This window comes from Plasmodium falciparum, assembly GCF_000002765.6.
Source record: "Plasmodium falciparum 3D7 genome assembly, chromosome: 4".
Taxonomy (NCBI): domain Eukaryota; phylum Apicomplexa; class Aconoidasida; order Haemosporida; family Plasmodiidae; genus Plasmodium; species Plasmodium falciparum.
Window position 1 is genome coordinate 906,729 of NC_004318.2, and position 23,633 is coordinate 930,361.

Sequence of the window (23,633 nt, forward strand, 5' to 3'; positions counted from 1 at the left end):
TATATATATTTAAAAAGAAAAAAAAAAAATTAGCATATAAAATAGAAATATACAAAACAATATTTCTACTGTATACTTAATATGTTGTATCAATAATAATATTAACAATTTGATGGTAGAAATATTTTTGTTACAAAATGTATAATTTTTTGATAAAAAGAATATTTCAAAAAAAAAAAAAAAAAAATAAATATAAATAAATAAATACATACATATATACATATATACATACATATATATATATATATATATGTGCGTTATAATTTTTATTGTAAGATTGCTTATTTATTTTTTTAAAATTAATATATTTTTTATAATGTCCAAAAAATGAAGTTGGATATTTCGTGCTTTAGTTTTTTATCGAGAAATGAGTATAGGGTACTTACAGCGATTGAGATGGGTATGAGAAACCATGAATATTTATCTGTTTCTTTAATATCGTCGATAGCAAATTTAAGAAAGGAAGGTATTGTTAGTGTTTTAAAGAAATTATTAAAAAACAAATTGATTAGTCATCAGAATAAGAAATATGATGGATATAAATTAACATATTTAGGATATGATTTTTTAGCTTTAAGAACATTTTTAAAAAGAGGTATATTAAAAAGTATAGGTAATCAAATTGGTGTTGGTAAAGAATCTGATATATATATATGTAAAGATGTGGATGACAATTTATTATGTTTAAAAATACATAGATTAGGACGTATATCTTTTCGAACGATTAAAAATAATAGAGATTATTATGGTAAAAAATGTTTTAGAAATTGGTTATATCTATCAAGAATAGCCGCAACAAAAGAATATGCATATCTTAAAGTTTTATATGAAAATAATTTCCCTGTACCTAAACCACATGATATTAATAGACATATGATTATTATGTCTTATATTAAGGGATATCCCCTGTCACATGTAAAATTAAATAATCCGTATAAAATAATTGATACATTATTTAATATTCTTGTAAAATTTGCGAAAGCGGATATTATACATGGAGACTATAACGAGTTCAATATATTAGTTGATGATGATGAAAATGTTACTATTATTGATTTTCCTCAAATTGTTTCTTTAAGACATGTTAATGCAAAAATGTATTTCGAAAGAGATATAAATTGTGTTATTAATCACTTTTTTAAAAAATATAAAATAAAAATTCAAGAATATCCATTATATGAAGATGTAGTCTTATTAAATAAAGATAAACTAAATATTGATGAAAACGACGTTACAAAGCAGGATGACCATTTATTACTTGAGGTTTTACAAAATGATAAATTAAATTATAGTTCAGATGCTACGAATAATATGGACGATGCACCCGTTCACCACATCGATGCATCTTTAGAAAAAGAGGAAACTTCGGAAGCATCTAATGAGAGCACGCATATGTTTGAATTACATATGGATAATGAAAAAAAACATGAGAAGGATTATATAACAATGGATAAGGAAATCATAAATGATACATGTGATAGTAAAGGAGATAATATGTATACTGATTATGATAAACCTGGTTATAAAAATAAGGAAGATACAAAGAGTAATAATGAAGTTTTTGAAAAAAGGGAAGATACGAAGAAGGATAATAACATTTTGGAGGAAGAAAATACCTTTGAACATATTACAATGGATAAGAATTATGAAGAAGAAAAAAAACAAAAACAAAAATGTATTAAAAAAATGGAAAGTGTTCATAAAATAGAGAGTGATGATAAAGATTATAGTGATAATAATAATAATAATAATAATAATAATATTTGTGATGAGATACATGATGATAATAATAACACATCATATGACGAAATAGGAAGTGATAATTCGAGTGAAATGAAGAATAATGATGACACAGATTTTTCTAGTTCGTCATCAAATGAAAATTCGTTAGAGCATGAAACCAAAAAGTTGTCAGACACGTGGAAACCGCATTTAAGAAAATATACCAAGGAGTATATAAAAAATAAGTTAAAATATATGTATAGAAAAAAAAAAAGTAAGGAAAAATATAAAGAAAATTTAAAAACAAAAAATAAAAAAAAAGTTATGGAGAAAATAAAAAATTACTTATAAATAAAAAAAAAAAAAATAAAAATAAAACTTTTAGGTCATACACATATATATGTTTATATATATATATATATATATATATATATATATATATATATATGTATATTTCCCTTTTTATTTAATTCAATTTTTTTCAATATTTTATTCACGAAATATAATAATTTACAATTCAATGTGAATAGGAAATTATACATTAATTTTTTGTTTTGCTATATTTTATTTTATTTATTTATTTTTTTTTTTTTTTGGAAACTTATATGTTTATTATTTTATTTTTTTATAAAAATTAATATATATATATATATATATATATATATATATATAAAATAAATAATTCAACACATCTATAAAATATAGAATATGAACAAGGGAAAAAAAAAAAAAATTTTAATTTTTAGTAATTTCTTTTTTCTATCTTATATTCTTTCTTTTTTTTTGTTTTACATTTTTTTAATTTCATATATTGTATACCATGTTGAAATATTAAGTTAATAATAATATTCGTCACATATATGTGTATATATGTTGAGCGTATATAGAAAAAACATATGACGAATTAATTCTCTCATCATAAGTTACCACAACAGTATTTATAAATATATTTTATTTTTGTAAACGAAAAAGGAAAATATATCATATATATATATATATATATATAATTATATATGTTCATATATTTTTCTTTTCTTTTTTTTATATTGCTATTTTTAAAGAAAAAAAAAAAATAAAAAATATTTAACTATATATATATATATATATATATATATATATATTAATAAATATGGATTTTATTTTTATAATTTTGAAAGTAAAAATATAAGTTCCAAAAAAAAAAAATTATCCATCATTTTATACATATAAAAAAGTGTACATATTAAAATAAGTATATGAAGAGAAATATTTCATAAAAGAAAATTCTTATATATATATATATATTTATTTATTTATGTGGATAAGAAGGGCTTCGTTATTTTGAACATTTAATATTTAAGAAACATTATATAGAAACCATAATTATTAAAAGTAGAAAGTTAACATAATAAAAAATAGTAGTATATATATATATATATATATTACATATATATGTAATATTTGTGGATATATATTTCTTTACATACCTTGCCCCAGGAGTTCACACACATAATAGATTGTCACATATAATTGATCTTCAAAATGATAAGAAAATATTATATATTTCGGTAGAAGCAAAAAAAAAAAAAAAAAAAAAAAAACAATAAATAAATAAATAAATAAATAAATAAATAAATAACCAAATGAAAATGTTATACATACATACATATATATATATATTTATTTATTTATGTTTATATTTATATGTGTGATAATTCTGTTTAGATATTTATCTATATGATCATAGTGTTATTATAATGATCTTTGTTTTGATTTTCTCTAAATTGAAAGGGGCGTTTTATAAGATATTAAAATTATTATGTTTGTATTTATTTTTATATGAAGAGGAATATGTTTTATTTTATGGCAAGGTGAAATCATTGAATACAAAAACAAATGCCGAATGTACATATGTTGGAATGAGGAAAGGTTTAAGAGTGAAACCTTTTAAAAATATAAAAGATAAGAATGGTTTGAATATTTTATCTTCTTTTTGTAAGAGAAATGATATTACTTGTTTTAATAAGATAAATAATTTTTTTTGTATTGGAAAAAATCGTTTTTTCAGAAAAAGAGATATATTATTTTATTCTTATATAATACAAAATATGTTTATGAAAAGGATATATATGAATAAAGGTAAAAGGAATACTTATTATTTAATAAATGAACATATGAAAAATGATGAATATATAGATTGTAATAGGCGTAAATATAAAAAGAAGTTATTTAATATATATATGGAATATAATAATATGTTGTATGAGGAAGGTGATAATTTTTATGATAATTATAAATCTAATTCTTTTCTTGAAATTAATAATAATCAAGTGAATATTCCTATTGATCTTTCAAGATTTGAAAAAGAAGTAAGGAAACTCATAGAAATATTAAATTATAAAAATTTTCATTTAAATATTACATTTGTAAGTTTAGAAGAAATGAAGAGAATTAATAAAAAGCATCGAAATAAAGATATGGCGACTGATGTTATATCGATATTACATTATTTAGATGATCCAAATTATGATTACAATTATGATTTTTTAAAAAATGCTATAGGAGGGAAAAAGGGATTTAAATCAGGTGATATTTATTTGTGTCCTGAGTATATAAATAGGGAATGTTTTTTGTCGAGAATGAATTATGAGAAAAGTTTGTTGGACAAAAAAGGGGACAGTCTAGAATATGTGAGTGAAATGAAGAAGAATGTGACAGATGAAACATTTGAAGATATCACAGAAGGAAGTATAAACAGAACAAGTTGTAATGTTTATGATATTAGTGTTGATGATAATGATGTTGGTATAACATCCTTTGATAAAGTTTCAAAAAATGTAGATACAAATAAAATATTGAACCCACGAGGGGTCAATAAATTGTTTTCCAATATTTTTAGTGTAAATGAAAGATTACCTTTTTATGTATTACATGGATTTGTACATTTAATGCATAAGGATCATGAAAATAATGTAGAAGAATATAATGAATTTATGGATATCGAAGAAAATATTATAAAAAAATATATGACCTTTAATAAATATACACCTACCTTTTATGCTCATTATATTATAGGATTAGGAACCGATATTTTGTGTGTATATAGAATTTATAAAATATTATTACTAAAGAATAAAAATAAATTTCTTCAAAAAGTTTTAAATTCATTAGAATATAAAGAATTAATTCAACAAGATGATACTATTAAATATAATATAGAAAAGCTAGCTATATATATAAGTAAAAAATTTGCTGCAAAAGAAGCTATCGTCAAATCTATTGGTAGAGGGTTAAGCTCGATATCAAAATATGGAATAAGTATGAATGATATAGAAATAAGAAATGATAAATATGGAAAACCACATGTTTATTTATATAACAAAGCAAAAAAAATAGCTAGACAATTAGGAATCGTAAAAATATTCTTATCCATAAGTGACGAAAAAATTTTTAATAATAATATAAAAATAAATAATGTAAATAAAAAAAATTTTACATGTTTAATTCATGCGCAAGCCTTAGCCGTAGGTTCAAATATATAATACGATTGCAGTCAAAAAGGAAAATATAAAAAAAGTATATGTGTATATATATGTATACACATACTTTTGAAAATTATACATAAATATATATATATATATATATATATATTTATACACGTTATATCATATTTATTTTGTACAGTTGTTTCCATTTCACCATTTTATTATTTTATAATTCGTATTTTTTTTTTTTTTTTTTTTTTTTTTGTTAAATATGAAAATTTACATTTTTCCTTTTTTTTTTTTTTTTTTTTTTTATATAAACAATATTATTTTTTATTGTTTATTTTTTATTGTTTGTTTTTTTTTTTAAGTATATTTATTTCTCTATATATCACATATAATGGAAAAGGTAGTTGTACAACATGTTAAAATGGTTTTACAAATATATAAAACAATTCTGTTTTATTTTGTTTTATTTTGTTTGGTTTTATTTTATTTTGTTTTGTTTTGTTTTGTTTTGTTTTATTTTATTTTATTTTGTTTTATTTTTTTTGATTTATTCTTTCTAAAAATTAATTATGAGATAAAAAAAAAATAAAAAAAGTACAATTTTTATAACCCTTAAAACATTAATATTATATATATATATATATTTTTTTATATATTGTAATAATACGATTAAATCTTATAATTTTCATTCTTTTTGTGAACTTTTATTTTTTTTTTTTTTTTTTTTTCTATAAAATGTTAGTTTTGAATTATTACATAAATTTAGTAAAAAATGTACGTAAAATGTAAAATATTTTTCGCTTTTTTTTTATATACGTATATATATATATATATATATATTATATATATATAGAACCATTATAAAATTTTGGACCTAAATTTTTTTTTTTCTTTTTTTTTTCTTTTTTTTTTTTTTTTTTGGTAACAATGAATAAAAAAAAAAAAAAGGTACTATTATTAATATAACCACAAAAAGAAAATATATAATTGAAATTTATAAAAATAGAAACCAAAAAAAACTAAATGTGTTACAAATATAGAAAAACTAATTATATGAAAAAGAAAAAAAAAAATATATATATAGATATATATATTTATATATGTATAAAAAAACAAGGTTGCAAAATAAAGCCAAATCATATAATACTAAGTAAAATTAATAAGCAAACAAAAAAAAAATAAATAAATAAATAAGTAAATAAACAAATAAACAAATAAACAAATAAATAAAATATAACCCCCAAAAAAAAAAAAAAAAAACCAAGCAACTTGTAATTAAATGTGCTTTTGTTTTTTAAGGAATTAATACTTTTTAAGATACATATTAATAATTATTTAGCATTTTTCATTTTTTACATTGAGGTAAAAAAGAAAAAACATGTTCCATTCTTTTTTTTTTCTTTTTATATAAAAATATTAATATAAAATTCATAAAAAAAATATATAATATATATATATATATATATATATATATATAAATATATATATAAGTAAAATTTAAATTTATATTATTGCGAAAAATTTTAAATATGTATAATAATTTTCTATAAATACTATGTTGCTATAAAAAAAAAAAAATAATATAAAAAAAGTTTGAAAACAATTTTTATTATTACTGTAAATATATTTCTTCATAATGTAAAGCTTTATAATATTATATATTATAATTTAACTAAATATATTACGTTTACATATATGTTTATATATATATAAATTAATATCTTTTATTTATTTTTTTTTTTTTTTACACTTTTTTTTCTTTCCTTTTTTTTTATTCATTATGTAATAAAACGTGATGAAGAAAAAAGAAAGTTGAAAGTATATTTTCTTTGCTCCTTTAACTTCCTAAATAAATTTCAATATCAATAGAAAAATAAATTATATATATTATATACATATACAAATACATAATATATTTTAATATTAGCTACATACATATTACTACATATATATAATTTTTTTGTTTTTTTATACAAATGCTTTAATATCGTATTTAAATGTATGTTATTATTTATATGTTTATATATAATATATTTACATTTTACTTTTTTCACTTTTTCAAATTAGCTATTGTTTTATTTATTATATAAATTTCCCCTTATAAGGGAACTTTTTATTATTTTCAATTAATATATATATATATATATGTATATATATTTTTTTTTATATATATATATACCTATAAAATTATACAGAAGCAAAAAGAAGGAAAAAAAAAAGGAAAAGGTTTTTAAACATTTTCATTGTTCTTTGTAATAATATTAATATAATATATATATAATATATATATATTTTTTGTTTATATTTAAAGAAACATGCATTTATCATATATACACATTTTTATACACACTTGTTTTATAAAACGAAACTTTAAAAAATTGACAAACTTATAAAATTGCGTGTAAATATGTATATAACACCTTTCCTTTTCTTTTTCTTTTTTTGAGTTTATAACATAGTTGATATAATATTTTTCAAAAGTTTTAAATATATAAAATTTATTTCTCAAATATATATATATATATATATATATATGTATAATATGTATTTATATTATTATATTGTATAAAAAATTTTATAAATTTATATGATTATATATATATATTTTTTGTAAATCCATTAAAACTTGTTACTTTTTTTTTGTTGTTGTTGCTGTTGTTTTATTATATATTTGGCACATATACAAATATAACGGATTATATGTATAAACAATGAATCTATAAAGATAAAATTAATATATATTATATATTTTTATACATATTGGAATATATATCAATATCTTTTACTTTTTCGTGTTTTATAATGAAAATTAAAAATTTTATTTATATATGTTTCAAAGTAAAATTGGTTTTCTTGCTATTTTTTTTTTTTTTTTTTTTTTCCAAAGTATCCTTTTAATAAAAATATCAATGTTTAATTTAATGATAAATATATATTTTTTTGTATGACATATATATAATATATATATATATTATAATATTAAATGAACGTTATTTTATAAATTACAAATAAATATTTATATATTTTTATTTTGTGTAATATTGTATAAATTAGATTCTATATATAAATTTATATATATATATTATATATATATATATTTATTTTATTATTATTATATAAATTTTTTTTTTTTTTTTTTTTTCACTTTAAAATTTCATATGTTATAAAAAAAAAATATATCTTGTAATTTAAAAATAAGTATAAAATATATATAATTGTGTTATTTTTTCTACACTTTTTTTCTTGTTTTTAATGTTTTGACATGCAATATTAAAAATAATAAATATATCATATGTAACATATTTCATTTGAATTATTGTATATAATTATTGATCCTTATACATATATATATATTCTTTTCTTTAATATATAAATAATATTAAATTTTAAATACATATATACAAATATATTATATTATATATTTTTTTTTTTTTTTTGGTAACCATTTTATTAAATATTATATATGTTATATATTTTTATGCATGCATTTTTAAATATATATTATGTATATATATATATATATATATATATATATAATAAATAAATATATATATATATAAATATTAAATATAATTATATTATTATTATACATATATATATATATTATATTATATATATATATTATAATATATAATATTATCTACAAGGAATAAGAACATGAAATATATATTAAAAAAAAAAAAAAATTCACACACATATAAAAAATTAAGAATTAATTTATTTTGAATTTCATTATGTAATTTTATATTTTATATTTATTTTATTTTTTTTCATTAAATTATTGTATTTTCCTTATATTACATGATCTTGTTTCTTTTTTTTTCTCATATTATATATTTATATTTTTTTTACATTTTTGCTCCTCATTTTTTATTTTATATTATTTATTTATATATTTATTTTATTTTTTTTTATAGCTATACTTTTTATACATATATAAAAATTTTTCCCTTTTTTTTTTTTTTTTTTTATTTTTTTTTTATTTTCACATTTAGCTATTTCGTTTATAATTTTTTTTTTTTCACAATTATATATAAAAATTTTTTTTTTTTTTACATTTTCTTGTTCTATATACATATATTATTATATTTTTTCACAATATTATATTTATATATATATTTATGTTATTATATATATATATATATATATATAGATATAATAATATTATATACATTTTTTTATATTATTTTATTATTTATTTATTTTTATTTTATTTTATTTTGTTATTTTTTTTTTTTTTTTTGTTTGAAATCATTGGTAAAATAAAAAAAAGAAAAAATGTAAAACATTGGCTTTTTTTTTTTTTTTTTTTTTTAAATAAAAAAAAGTATTTTTTTTTTATATATTATATATTGAGGACATATTTATTAGTCTATACATTTTTTTTTTTGAAAAAGGAATAAGAAAGTATAAAAATTTATAGAACTTAAAAAAAAAAAAAAAAAAAGAAAAAAATTAAAAACAGGAAGGTTTTAATTTTTAAACATTTAAGTTTTTTTGTTAATTTTGTTATTTTTATAAATTTTTATTTAAGTTTATTTATATACATTTATATATATTTTTAATTTTATATTATTCATATAAATACACATATATATTAATGTATATCTATTCTTATGTATAATTTTTATTCTCATTTTCTTTTAATTTCATTGTTGTATTATTTATGTACATATGTATATGTATATATCTATATATTTATATGTTTATTTATTTATATATAATATAATATATTATATTATATATTTTTAACCTTTTTTACATTAACAAATCAGAAAAAATTAAAAGTTTCATAATTTTTTTTTTTTTTCAATTAGCCAAAATAATATATATATATATATATATATATTTATATATATAATTTGAGTTATTCATATTCTGTTGTGTATATTATTTATTATATATATATATATATATATATTTATTTATTTATTTATTTATTTATATATTTTACACATTTTAAGTGTTATGAAAATTTTGTTTTTTAAAATATTGATATATATATTTATATATATATATATCATAATTAAAATACAATATTCATAGTGTTATATATTTGAAATAGTGAGAAAATAATGTTGTTTGTTCTTTATTACATAGTCACTTAATAAAAAATAAAAATAAAAAATAAAAATTAATATTCTTTATACATTTTTGCTTGTTTGTTTATTTTCCGTAATATATTTTTATAAAACCATATTTGAATATATTCTATATTAATGTTATAAGATTTATGTACACACATATACACACCTCTATAATATATATATATATATATATATTATTCATAACTCGAATTGTTTGTTAATTTATTTGGTGTAGTGTTTACCGATATTTTATATATATATGTGAACATTCATTATTTTATATACATATATGTATATATTATTATTTATGAATATCTTTTAGAAACTACTTTTGTTGCTTTACAAACAACATAATAAAATATTCGTTAAGCATATACATATATATATATTTATTTATTTTATAATAATTTTTGCCTTTTTTTTTTTTTTTTTTTTTGAGATTTATTTTATTTACCAAGGTTTTTAATATTTTCAACATTTTTGACTTTATCTTTAATGCATATATATATATATATATATATATATATATATTTATATATATTTATAATAATTAAAATTGTTGTATTGTTTTATATGTATATGTTGTATATATGTATATATTCATGTGAATAACATTGTTTTTATATTGTAATTAGATTATATATATATATATATTTATTCATATATTTGTTAATCGTATACTTTTTAAAAATGTCAAGCTAATATATATAAAGAGTTATAAAAAAAAGAAAAAATAATTAATTATACATATTTTTGAAAAGTTTTAAATTGTATATCTTTAAAAAATTTTATATTTATACATTCTGTATATATATATATATATATATATATATATATATATATATATGTATATGTGTACTTATATTTGTCATTTTACAATAAATATACCATAGAGAGCACAAAATTAAAATATTATCATGAAATTATTAATAATAATTAAATGACTAGTTAATAAAACATTGATTCCTTGAAATAAAAAATGAGTAGCTGCAGTCTTAAATGTAGTATATTACCTTGTGTACATATAGAAAATAATAAGAATGAATTGCATATAGAAAATTCAAAGGATGAAAATGGAATTAATAATATAATTCAAGAGGATCCAAATAATGGGCATAACGATAACATTAATAATAATGATATTAATAATAATAATAATAATAATGATAATAATAATACAATTGATAATTGTATATGTGAAAAGTCATCTGAGGAAATCAGTGTGCACACCGAAAAGTGTGTTCATACTGTGTCTTTAGATGTGAATGTAAAAGATTATAATTTTGAGGAATTTATAAATTCCTTTGAAAGTGATAGAAGGAATATATTGTTAAATACATTTAATTATTTTTTTTATAACAATTTCGGAAATTTAAGTGAAGTAAAATTAAAAAATGGAAGTATTGCACATAATTATTATTATAGAAAGATAGCACTAAATATTATGAATTATGATTATGAGAAAGAATATAGATTATATGATGATAATAGAAAGATTAATGAAAATTCAATAATAATGCAATCGTCAGCATATTGCATAAATGAAGAAAATAATAGTAGACCACCTTTATATGAAGATTTATTTTTAAAGAAGACTAAAATTACTAACATTGATGATAAGAATACAAAAGAGACAATTAAAAAATATAAATTACCATTCGAACCTAATTTTTATAGTAATCGTTTTTTTTTCTTAGATAATGATATGAATGGAAGTTTACATCAATCTACAAAAAATTGCACAAAGTATTGCAATTCTTTTGTAGTTAATTATAATAATGTAAGTAATTGTAGAAAGAAGAAGAAAAAAAATACAAACCCAATCATTTTTAATAATATTAATAATAATAATAATAATAATTGTGATCATGTGAAACCATTGTGTTGTTCATATATTTTACGATTCGAGGGCCCTCCTCCACATTTTTTAATTATTAAGTTTGACAAAGTTAATAGAAAGGCCTATATAGTTAAAAGGGTACCAGTCAATAAAAACATTTCCTTTAATTTGGCAAAATTTATAGCAGAAAAGTATATCAATATGTTAAGAAAAAACTTGAGGAAGAGAGAAATAAAAATGGAGAGGAAAAGAAATAATAACATCTTGAATAGTAGAACGAAGAGGGGTTCAAGTAAAAAGGAACATATTGAATCGAATATGGAAAATAATAACGATAATATTAATAATAATGATGATGATAATAATAGTAATAATAATGATGATAATAATGATAATATCAATAATAATAATGATAATATCAATAATAATAATGATAATATCAATAATAATAATAATAGTAATAATAATGATGATGATCATCTTGTTTGTAACAATGAAATAGTTCCTAATAACGACTGTGGTACTATAAATAATTATAGTAATAATAGCAGCACGAATTATTCGTCGGATTATTCATTTTCAAGAAATGGAGAAGTGTTAAATGAATATAATGAAGAAGATTTGAATAATTATCTTCTGAATGTGGATATAAATTCTCTACCTTATGAGGATTATAATTCTGAAAATTATGTTAATGAGAAAATGTGTAAAAATGAATATTTGGATATTGATTTAGAAAATCTAATTTTTAGCAGGGATGCTGAAAAGTATATAAAATTTTTAAGTAATGTGAAAATATATTTTTTAAAAAAGTTAGATGATATAGATTATTTTAATACTAATTGTAAAGATCCATTTGAAAATAAAATTGTGATTATAGTAAAAATGAAATATGACATTTGTGTTAAATCTAAAGTGTTCATATTTGAAAATATGAAGGATTTGGAAAGTGAATATGAATACGTGGATATCGATGAGAATGAAAAGGATAATGATAATATATGTTTTAAGAAGGGAGGCGACAACACGTTTGTGTCTTTATTAAATGATGATGGGCATATGAATGATGCCAACAATAATAATAATAATAATATTAATTGTGGTGATGATGGTAATAATAATAATAATAATAATAATTCGTTCGATGCAGATATCAATTCGTCAAGCCATGTAGGCAACGAACCAACAGGTGATAAACATGAAACTAGTAAGAAAGAAGATACTGAAAATGAGGAAGCGATAAATGCAAAAACAGAAGGAAATTTTATTACAAGAAACTTTTTTGGTTTATTTAAAAATGAATGTAATGCTAATAATGGTTCTGATAAAGAACATTTGAAAGAAGAAGATGTGTGTAATAAAAATACAGAGGAAGAAGAAAAAATGAATATAATAAAAAGTGATAATGTCAATAATAATAATAATAATAATAATAATAATAATAATAAAAAAGAGAAAGGGAAAAAGAAGAAAGAAAAGGATGCGGATAAGAATAAGAAACATAAAAAAAAAAATATTCATGATAATAATAGAAAAAAAAAGATGACTGTAAATTATAGGAAAAAAATAATTCAGTTTATACGTAATAATATATATATAAATTCTTACATATATGATTGTTTTGAAAATAAATATACGAATAATAAATTTTTTAAAGATGATGTAATAATAATAAGGAATACTAAATCGGAAGAACAGGAAGAAGAAGAACACCAGTTATCTTATAATGTACCATATTATATATATGAATTGAATAAATTTGTATTTATAAAATTTATGAAATTTGAGAAATATATAAATAAAAATCATGACATAGCAAATGGATATATAAAATATTTGTTACAAAGTAATATTAAATGTATAAATGGTTATATGATAGGGATTCGATGGGTTCCCAATGTATTTGCTTATGAATATTATGTGTACAAAATAACGGAGGATGTAAAAAGTGACTTTAAAAAGGAAAATGAATACATGATTAATAATAATATGAATGGTAACAATAATAATAATAATAATTATAATAATGATCGTTATAATAATAGTCGTAATTGTAATACTATATATAATTATTCTCTAGCAATAGAAAAGGATTCAAATGAAATAACAATGAAATATTTAATCGATTACGAGAATAAGGTAATAGATAATGTATTATGTGTGTTACATGAATATTACCAAACTAGCTTGTTCACTGAGCATTGCATATTTAATTTATTTAAGTTGGTATTATTACGTGTAAGTTTATATATTGGTGTGTTTAATACAAAGGTGATTACCTTAGATTTGGATAAGGCCATGTATCGAATGAAAAAATTTTCGGAGCCTATTAGTATGTATGACAATTATGGGTTTTCAGAAAATGACAATAATATGTTATTACAAGGTGGTGATATGTTGAACATGGAGTACCTCATGAACGAAGTTGATAATAACAACAATAATAATAATAATAATAATAATAATAATGTAAATAATATTAGTAATAATGGGACCAATTTGGAAGAAAATGCAAATAATGCGAATAATGCAAATAATCCAAATAATGCGAATAATCCAAATAATGCAAATAATTCAAATAATGCAGATTATGTGAATGATTATAACGATGGTTATAAAGAGGAAGATGACGATGATGAGGAAGAGGATAATAATTTAACAAAGAAAAAAGATGAGGAGAATACAAATTATAATATCAATATTAATGGTGAAAATATGAATATGAATTCGAATATGAATGTTGAAGAAACTTTTGATGAGACAAAGAATAAAAATAATTTAAGAATAACCTTTTCATCTGTTCATTTTGATAATGAAGGAAATAAAATTAGTGATAATAATATATATGAGAATAGAGCTAAGCATGTGTCTGATAGTGACATGAATAATAATAATAATAATAATAATAATACTAATATAAATTATCCATCTTCTCATGATAAATATAATGAATTATTTGTAAAGAATGAAAAATGTGAGAGTGAAAGTTATTTACCAAACAAGTTGAAGAATAAGAAAAAGGTGAGTTACAATTTGGATAACACATCTATATCATTAAGAAATAAAAGAAGTAGAGACGTTGGAAGTAATCAAAATTGTGATCATAATAATAATAGTAGAGGAGGAGGAGGAGGAAAATGTTATGGAATATTAAAAGGTGAAGGGGATCAATTTAGTATAAAATATTATAGTACATCAGCAAATAATACATCATCAACTCTTATTAATAATAAAAAAGAGTATTATTCAAATGCAAGTGATTTTAGTGGAACTTCTCATTTAACTGCTAAGCACAAATATCATTTACGTAGTAGTAATCCTCAATCAACCGATAATTATTCATCAGAAGAATATATGCAAAGGAGTAGTATGCGTACACGAGGTGCAGAAAGGTCAGCTAATCGAAATAAGATGTTATATAAGCTTATGAATAAAAATGGTTTAATTGAACCATATTGGTGGTTCTTTTATAATTTATATGAAAATGCTTGTATACACGAAGGAAGTACTATAACAAATAACATGAACAATAATAATAATAATATTAATGGTAATAATTATAATAATTATTATTTTAATAAATATAATAATAATAATAATAATAATAATAATAATAATAATAATCAAAAGAAGGGAACTTGCGGGGAAGATGCCTTAAATGAAGAACAAAAAAGAATTTTAGAAAAAAAATATAAGATTAATTTGTTAAATCATTTTTGCGCAAAGACCGAGAAATTAAAAATAAAATATATATCGATGGTACACGATATTATATATAAGAAATATATGCTTTTAAATAATACTATATTCCCCCGAAATTTACATGAGTCAGAGATATTATATACATTATTTCCTCATGAGCCTCATACGTTTATGTTTTTATATACGGATGATAATTTTCAATATCAAAATGAAGTATTTTTGAAACAGATAACCTTTAGTGATAACATAAATTGGTATCATTATCCCTTGGGTGGTCAATATAATAACATAGATTTGTATAAAAATGATGTGCATGATGAAAAGGAGAGAATGGTATTACATATAAATGATTATTATAATGGTTTAGGAACATCTCGATATGTGATAGGTAAAGATTTTTATGTGGATCATTTAATTATGGGTGATTCAAAGGATAGCACATCCAATATGTTAATGAGTAAGAATTTGAAATATTCGAATTTGCCAAATTATGAAAAGGTACGAGCAAATTATAGAGAAGCTCATTTACTTAATGAAAAGGAATGGAAAAATATTCAGAATGGAGGATATTATAAGACCATGTTACATTTAGGAGAAGACATGGAACATCCATATAATTTTGGAGTATATCAAGATCCTATTACATCAGCGTATGAAACGAATAGGAATGATTATGGATTTACAAATGGAATATTGACAAATAAAATATTGGAACCATCTACTTCATCGGCTGTAACAGCAGCAGTAGTAAGTAATAATACTGGAACGACTCAAAATAATAATAAATATGGTACAAATAGTAATAATAACAATAATAATAACAATAATAACAATAACAATAATAATAATAATAAGGTGTTTACTTTTGAGAGACGTAGAAGAGGTGTGAAGACCAATGAATATTATGACTACTTTGTGACTGATAAAACTTTGTTAGGAGGAAAAGGTAAGTTTCATAATGTGGGTGAAAAAAGAAGTGTTTCGAATACAAATTTTGGACGTAATAATAGATATTACGATCAAATGATAGGAGAAGATGATGATAAGAAAAATACTAGTGATAATGATTTAACTTCATTAAAAAGAAGGAAGAATGGAAATAGTAAACGTGCAAAGAGTAATAATTTGTCGAATGTGAAGGGTTACAGTATATACAATGTTGAAAATAATGGTGACGCACAAGCTGATAATGGAAATAACAATGTGAACAATAATTTGAAGGGTAATATGAAGGGTAATAATTTGAACAGTAATAATATTAAGAGTGATGTCATTAATCATGATGATTCGTTGATACCTATGGGACCTTTGCCTACAGGTGTATATTTCGACTCTGCTAGAAAATTATGGAGATGTCAATGGAAAGAAAATGGAAAATTTAAAACGAAAGGTTTTAGTTTAATTCATTATAGTACACTTGAAGAGGCTCGAAAGCAATGTATTTTGTATAGATGTGATGTAGGAAATATACCTGTAAAGAGTGAGTGGTTAAATCCGGTATATGTAAGATCCTCTTATTTTTATAGTAAGAAATATTCAAGTAGTGCACATAATGCGACAAGTGCAGGAACTAATTATACTACAACAGCTGCGCATAGGGAGTTGAAAACAAGTTCATTGAACTTGAGTCGATTGAAAGAGAAGACAGGAGTAAGTCAAGGGGTATCCACCGCGAATAATAATGATAATAATGTGAACAATATGGATAATAATGTGAACAATGTGGATAATAATGTGAACAATGTGGATAATAATTTGAACAATGTGGATAATAATGTGAACAATAATAATGTAAAAAGTAGTGGAGTTGAAAAAGGATTTATGGATGGCTCTAGCAAAGGATCAAATGATGAAAATTATTATGTTGGCCAGACAAATACAATTGGCAATACGAATAATAATAGATATTCTACTCGAAATAATACAGCTGCATGTGCTGCAGCAAATGACAAGGGGAATGAAATTGATATATCCATTTTACAGGAATTTGTTTCAAAAAATAAAGAAGGTGGTGGTGTGTCGGTAGATGGAGGAGGATTGCTTGAGAGTGCTTTGATCGAAAGAGGACTGATTGAAAGTGGGTTACTGGATAGTGGTTCAGTTAATAAGAACAATATGTCATTGCGTTTGAACTCGAAGAATGTGATGCTTGGATATAACGGTGAGGAGAATAATAAAAAAAAAAAAAAAAAAAATATAGTAGAAGATAATATAAAAAATATGAATAATGTGGAAAATATAAAAAATATAAAAGATATAAAAAATGTGAATAATATGAATAATATGAATAATATGAATAATATGAATAATTATAATTTCCTTTTTGCAGATAAGAAAAATAAGAATAATAATTTGAACATTGGTGTCAAGGAGGAAGAGAAGCGACGAAAACAGGTGGACGTGGTAGGCGATGGAAGTGGAACACAAGCATTGAAAAGAAGCAAGCGAAGTAAGAGTAATAGCAAATACAAAATGGATCTAAGAGTAGGAGACTTAAAAGAGGATTTTGGAAAAGATATGTCTAATTTAATTAATGAAGAGGATATAGAAAATTTTAGAAATACATTTAATAAAGAGTATTTAAAAAGTGTACTAACAAATGATAATAACAATGATGGTATAAATAATAATAATGATGACAATAATGATGACAATAATGATGACAATAATAATAATAATAATAATAATAATAAGAACAATAATAAGAACAGTAGTAATAATAAGAGCAACAATAATAAGAAGAACTACAATAATAAGAACCAAAATAATAATGATAACAACAACGATAATGGTAATAATAATAATAATAATAATGATGACAATAATGATGACAATAATATTAGAAGTAATTCATTTTTTCTAGATGGAAAAGATATTAACAATGAATATATAAATAATGAGAACTTTCCAAATGACATTCAGTCGTTCTTCAAGTTTTTAAATTCTAAGGATGTGAAAGATGAGACTAAAGGAAAAAAGTATTTGGATTTTAAATTGGGAAATGGACTTGATGGAGAGGAGGAAGGAGGTGGTGATTATGATGAGAAGGAAGACGATTTATTAGATGAAAATAAGAATGGATTAAATTTTTTAAATGATGATATTAATAATAATAATAATAACAACAACAACAATAATAACAACAACAACAACAATAACAACAACAATAATAACAATAATTATAATAATGATTTGTTTGAGGCTATGAAAGCTTTTATGAAATATAATGGCAATATGATGAATAATGAAAAAGGCGAATTGTTATATGGTAAGGGTGGTAATAATAATAATAATAATAATAATAATAATAGTGGAACTTATGTTAAGAATAAGAAGAGTTCCAAGTATGACAATAAATCATATGGTGGTGATGGGATTCCACGAAAAGAGATGAAGAAAGAGAGAAGTAAAAAATCACAAAAATTGTTAAATTCTCAAGTTAATGAATCGTCAGCACCCGCTAGTAATTATAAAGGTGGTGGAGTACAATTTTATATGAATTTAGATACGACTAATTTGTTGGCAGCATCTCTAATGACCAATAATATAATTAATAATTTGAATAATCAAGGTAATGGAGACAATTCTCATGTTAATAATAATTATAATAGTAATGCTTTGGGTGATATGATGAAAAGTAGTAATAAGGAAGGTGTAGGTTTGTCTTGGTCTCCATCAAATATGTGTCCTGATATTTTTTTCCAGGATATCCAAAATTTCATTAACTTTGCTAAGCGTAAGGAGCGTATGAATAATGGAAAGGAGGAGAACGGCGAGGGTGTCCAGACGAATGTGCGTAATACGAATAATAATGCGCACATTGTTGGTAATAATAATAATAATAATAGAAATAGTGGTAGTATAATAGAGAATGATGTGTATGAGAATTATTTAAAGTCGCTTATAGTTCAGTATGAGAACGAGGAAAAGCTAAAGGAAAAACAGTACGTCCAAATGAATAACAACAATAATAATAATAATAATAATAATAATAACAATAATAATAATAATGTGAAGTATTTCCAATTTGGAGATAAGGAAGAAGAAGAAGATAAAGAGAATTTGGCTAATTTAGATAATGACAAATTGGAAAAGGAAAAAAATGGAGGAGGTGGTGTTGTGTCTTCTAGTTCTTCATCACCTACTACTGGTTTTTTTCAAAAGTATTTAAATATCTTTAGCAAGAAAAAGAATGGAAATGAATCTGAGGAATATATGAACAATAAGAGTCAGGTGGATAACTCTAAATATGTGGAATGTGGGAATGGAGACAAAGAAACGAATGATTATAATACGCGTCGAAAAAAGAAGGATGAGAAATTTAGTGTTAGTAGTAATGCTTTATATGATATGAGTAAAGTGTTGAATAATAATGGTTTGGGTAGTAGTATGAATAGTTATAATGAGGCTTATAAGAAGAACTTAAATTTCCTCTTACAAAAAAGTAGTATGAATAATAATAATATGAATAATAATAATATGAATAATAATAATATGAATAATAATAATATGAATAATAATAATATGAATAATAATAATATGAATTTGAATGTATATAATAACGTAACAGGAGATAATAACCATATGGACAATTTAGACGGTGGCAATAATAAAGGGTTGAAAAAGTACAATAACAATTTAGGTTTTAATAATATGTCGGAGGCAAGTTTATATGAATATTTTAATTTTGCTGCGCTTAATAATAACAATGGTAGTAATATACTTGGTCAAGATAGAAAGAAAAATGGACATATTTCTATTAATACTAAAAGTAGTAGTATCTTTATGAATGGTATGCACATGAATAATTATCACAATAGTGTAAATAACATGAATAGCTTTAATAGTAATAGTGACCATATGGAACCAAAGTATGATGGATATGATGACAATATGATGAGAGGAATGGTAGAAAGGGCATTATCTTCATCGCTTTATTTTGATAATAAGCAAAAAGGAAAGGAATCAAGTAACAATTTGAACAATAATAATAATAATAATAATAATATTATAAATAATATGAATCATATGAATTATATTAATAATAATAATAATAATATTATAAATAATATGAATCATATGAATTATATTAATAATAATAATAATAATAATCAATATGTGGATGGTCAGTTAACAGAAAATGAAATTTCTAATCTAAATGTTGCTGGTAACGTTAAAAGTGGTAAAAAGAAAAAAGGTAGTACAAATGATGATGAAAATATTAATTTAATAAAACAATCCTTACCTAAAGGTATTTATTATGATCATGCGAAAAAATTATACAGAGTGCAATATATAATAAATAATTCAATAAAAACGAAAGGATTTAGTGTAAAGAAATTAGGGCTAGCACAAGCAAAAATCGAGGCAGAATCATTTAGAAACTTTTGTTTAGAAAATGGGTTATTGAATTCTCGAAAGAGGAGGTTAAATTCTCCGTATAATAAGAAGGATGAGAGTTTTAGTATGATGCCTGACAATGAGGAGATCTTATCCAATTTGTTGTTTTTGTATAACTCGAACATGAATAATAGTATGAACAAGATGAGTATTAATAATGATGGTAATAATAATGATGGTAATAATAATGATGGTAATAATAATGATGATAATAATAATGATGATAATAATAATGATGATAATAATAATGATGGTAATAATAATGATGATAATAATAATGAAGGTATTAATAATGATGATAATAATAATGAAGGTATTAATAATGATGATAATAATAATGAAGGTATTAATAATAATGATGATAATAATAATAATGATGATAATAATAATGAAGGTATTAATAATGATGATAATAATGATGATAATAATAATGATAATGAAATGTCTCAAAATGAATAATTTATATGTAATAGTTGCATATATATATAAATATATATTCCCTTTAAACATTTAAGAGCAATAGAATAAAAAAATTAAATTGAAATAATTAATATGAATTATATTAGAAAAAAAAAAAAAAAAAATACACACACACATATATATATATATATATATATATATATTATTTTTTATACAATGAGTATGTTGTATGTGTATTTATATATATACTTTATAATTAATTTCTTTCATTTTTTTTTTCTTTTTTTTTTTCTTTTTTTTTTTTTTTTTACATATTAAAATTAATTTTTTAGAATTTATAATCCATATATGTCGCTTTTCATGGCAAAAAATTAATACATCCATTATTAATATGTACATATGTATATATATTATAAAAGTATTATCTATATTTATATTTATATATATAATATTTACATATTTAGTGTTTTATGTTTATGTTTATTTTTGTTATTTGGTTCATATGCTATATATATATATATATATATACATATATATATATATTTATACTTATTTATTTTTTTATCTCATTTTTGTTAATATGCTTATTAATATATATATATTTCTTTTTTATATTGAACTTTAAAAAAAAAAAAAAAAATATAGCAACAATAACAATAATTTAATCCTTTTAAAAAATATAAATATATGATAAATTTTTTTTTTATTGCTATATGAAAATGTGAATTAGAAAAATATAAAAGTAAAAAAAAAAAATGGTATGTTCTTAGAAAAATTTTGGGTATAAATAAATATAAGTCGTTCCAACAGCAGTTGAAAATTTAAATATGCATTAAAAAAAAAAAAAAAAAAAAAAAAAAAAAAAAATATATATATATATACAATAATATTATATATATATATATATATATATTATATTATATATTTACAATTATTTATCATTTATGATTTTTTTTGTATGAAAAAAATGTACGGTGGGAACAATTTGCGTAAATTTATCCCCTTGGTGGATATTCCCCTGCTTGGTAATAAAAATAATTTGTTGATTTTTTGTGGAAAGGTCAATTTTGGAAGTAAAAAACAGAAAGAAAAGGTTGACAAGGAAACTAAAAAGTTTCGTAAGTTTTTAAAAATATCAAATATGAAAAATAATGATGAAGATGAAAAATATGAAGGAGATATAAACGAGGGGGATATGAAAAAGAAGATGAAAGGGATTAGTGGAATGACACGAATTGATTATAAAATATATGATATAAAAATACAAGAAATTAATAAAAATTTTGAAAATAAAATAAAGAAAATTTTTGATACTTGTTTACAAATAGATTTTTTTAATAATATCTCTATTTTGAAAGATAAGAAAAATATAAAATTATGTGATGTAGCACAAGTAGTAATAAAATCATCTAATTTAATTTACTTTTATCCTTATACAATTAATGATATACAAAAAATTATTCATAATTTAAAACTTAAAGATAATACTTGGAACCCCACAGTGTCAAATGATGGACAGTATGTTATTTTACAAATTCAACCTTTGTCAGAAGATGTTAAAATGAAAAAGAAAAAAGAAGCAAAAGATCTTTTTGAAAAAATTAAAAATGATATCAGAAATGTTAGATATAAAATAAGAGATGATATCATAAAAAATATTGAAGGAGATCAATGGAAAATTGTCGAAAGGAATAAGTTAGATAATTATATCAAAGATAAAATGAAGCTAATTGAGAATGTGTATGAGCAGTCTGTAAAGAATTATTAACCTAAAAGGTATAATATATAAATAAAAAAAAAAATATAAATAAAAAATATGTATATATATATATATATATGTATGTGCATATTTTATCATTTTTATATATCTTTTTTTTTTTTTTTTCTATTCTTATATTCCCATCAGTGTTAATAAAAAAAAAAAAAAAAAAAAAAAAAGGAATTTAATTTATACGTTTGATCTTTTTATATATTTTATTTATTTCAATT

General features: G+C 20.3%; 4 protein-coding genes across 4 annotated transcripts; all 4 read left to right on the forward strand.

Annotated features, from left to right (window-relative positions):
• Positions 1 to 327: 327 nt before the first annotated feature.
• On the forward strand, positions 328 to 2,073 carry PF3D7_0420100 (serine/threonine protein kinase RIO2; the record flags this gene model as incomplete). The annotated part of the gene is made up of 1 exon (XM_001351472.1): positions 328 to 2,073. The coding sequence occupies one exon, from the start codon at positions 328 to 330 to the stop codon at positions 2,071 to 2,073; it is 1,746 nt and encodes a 581-aa protein (XP_001351508.1).
• A 1,385-nt stretch (positions 2,074 to 3,458) lies between these two features.
• Positions 3,459 to 5,243, forward strand: PF3D7_0420200 (holo-[acyl-carrier-protein] synthase, putative; the record flags this gene model as incomplete). The annotated part of the gene is made up of 1 exon (XM_001351473.1): positions 3,459 to 5,243. The coding sequence occupies one exon, from the start codon at positions 3,459 to 3,461 to the stop codon at positions 5,241 to 5,243; it is 1,785 nt and encodes a 594-aa protein (XP_001351509.1).
• Positions 5,244 to 11,261: 6,018 nt separating this feature from the next.
• On the forward strand, positions 11,262 to 21,683 carry PF3D7_0420300 (AP2 domain transcription factor, putative; the record flags this gene model as incomplete). The annotated part of the gene is made up of 1 exon (XM_002808619.1): positions 11,262 to 21,683. The coding sequence occupies one exon, from the start codon at positions 11,262 to 11,264 to the stop codon at positions 21,681 to 21,683; it is 10,422 nt and encodes a 3,473-aa protein (XP_002808665.1).
• A 928-nt stretch (positions 21,684 to 22,611) lies between these two features.
• Positions 22,612 to 23,412, forward strand: PF3D7_0420400 (ribosome-recycling factor; the record flags this gene model as incomplete). The annotated part of the gene is made up of 1 exon (XM_001351476.1): positions 22,612 to 23,412. The coding sequence occupies one exon, from the start codon at positions 22,612 to 22,614 to the stop codon at positions 23,410 to 23,412; it is 801 nt and encodes a 266-aa protein (XP_001351512.1).
• Positions 23,413 to 23,633: the final 221 nt, after the last annotated feature.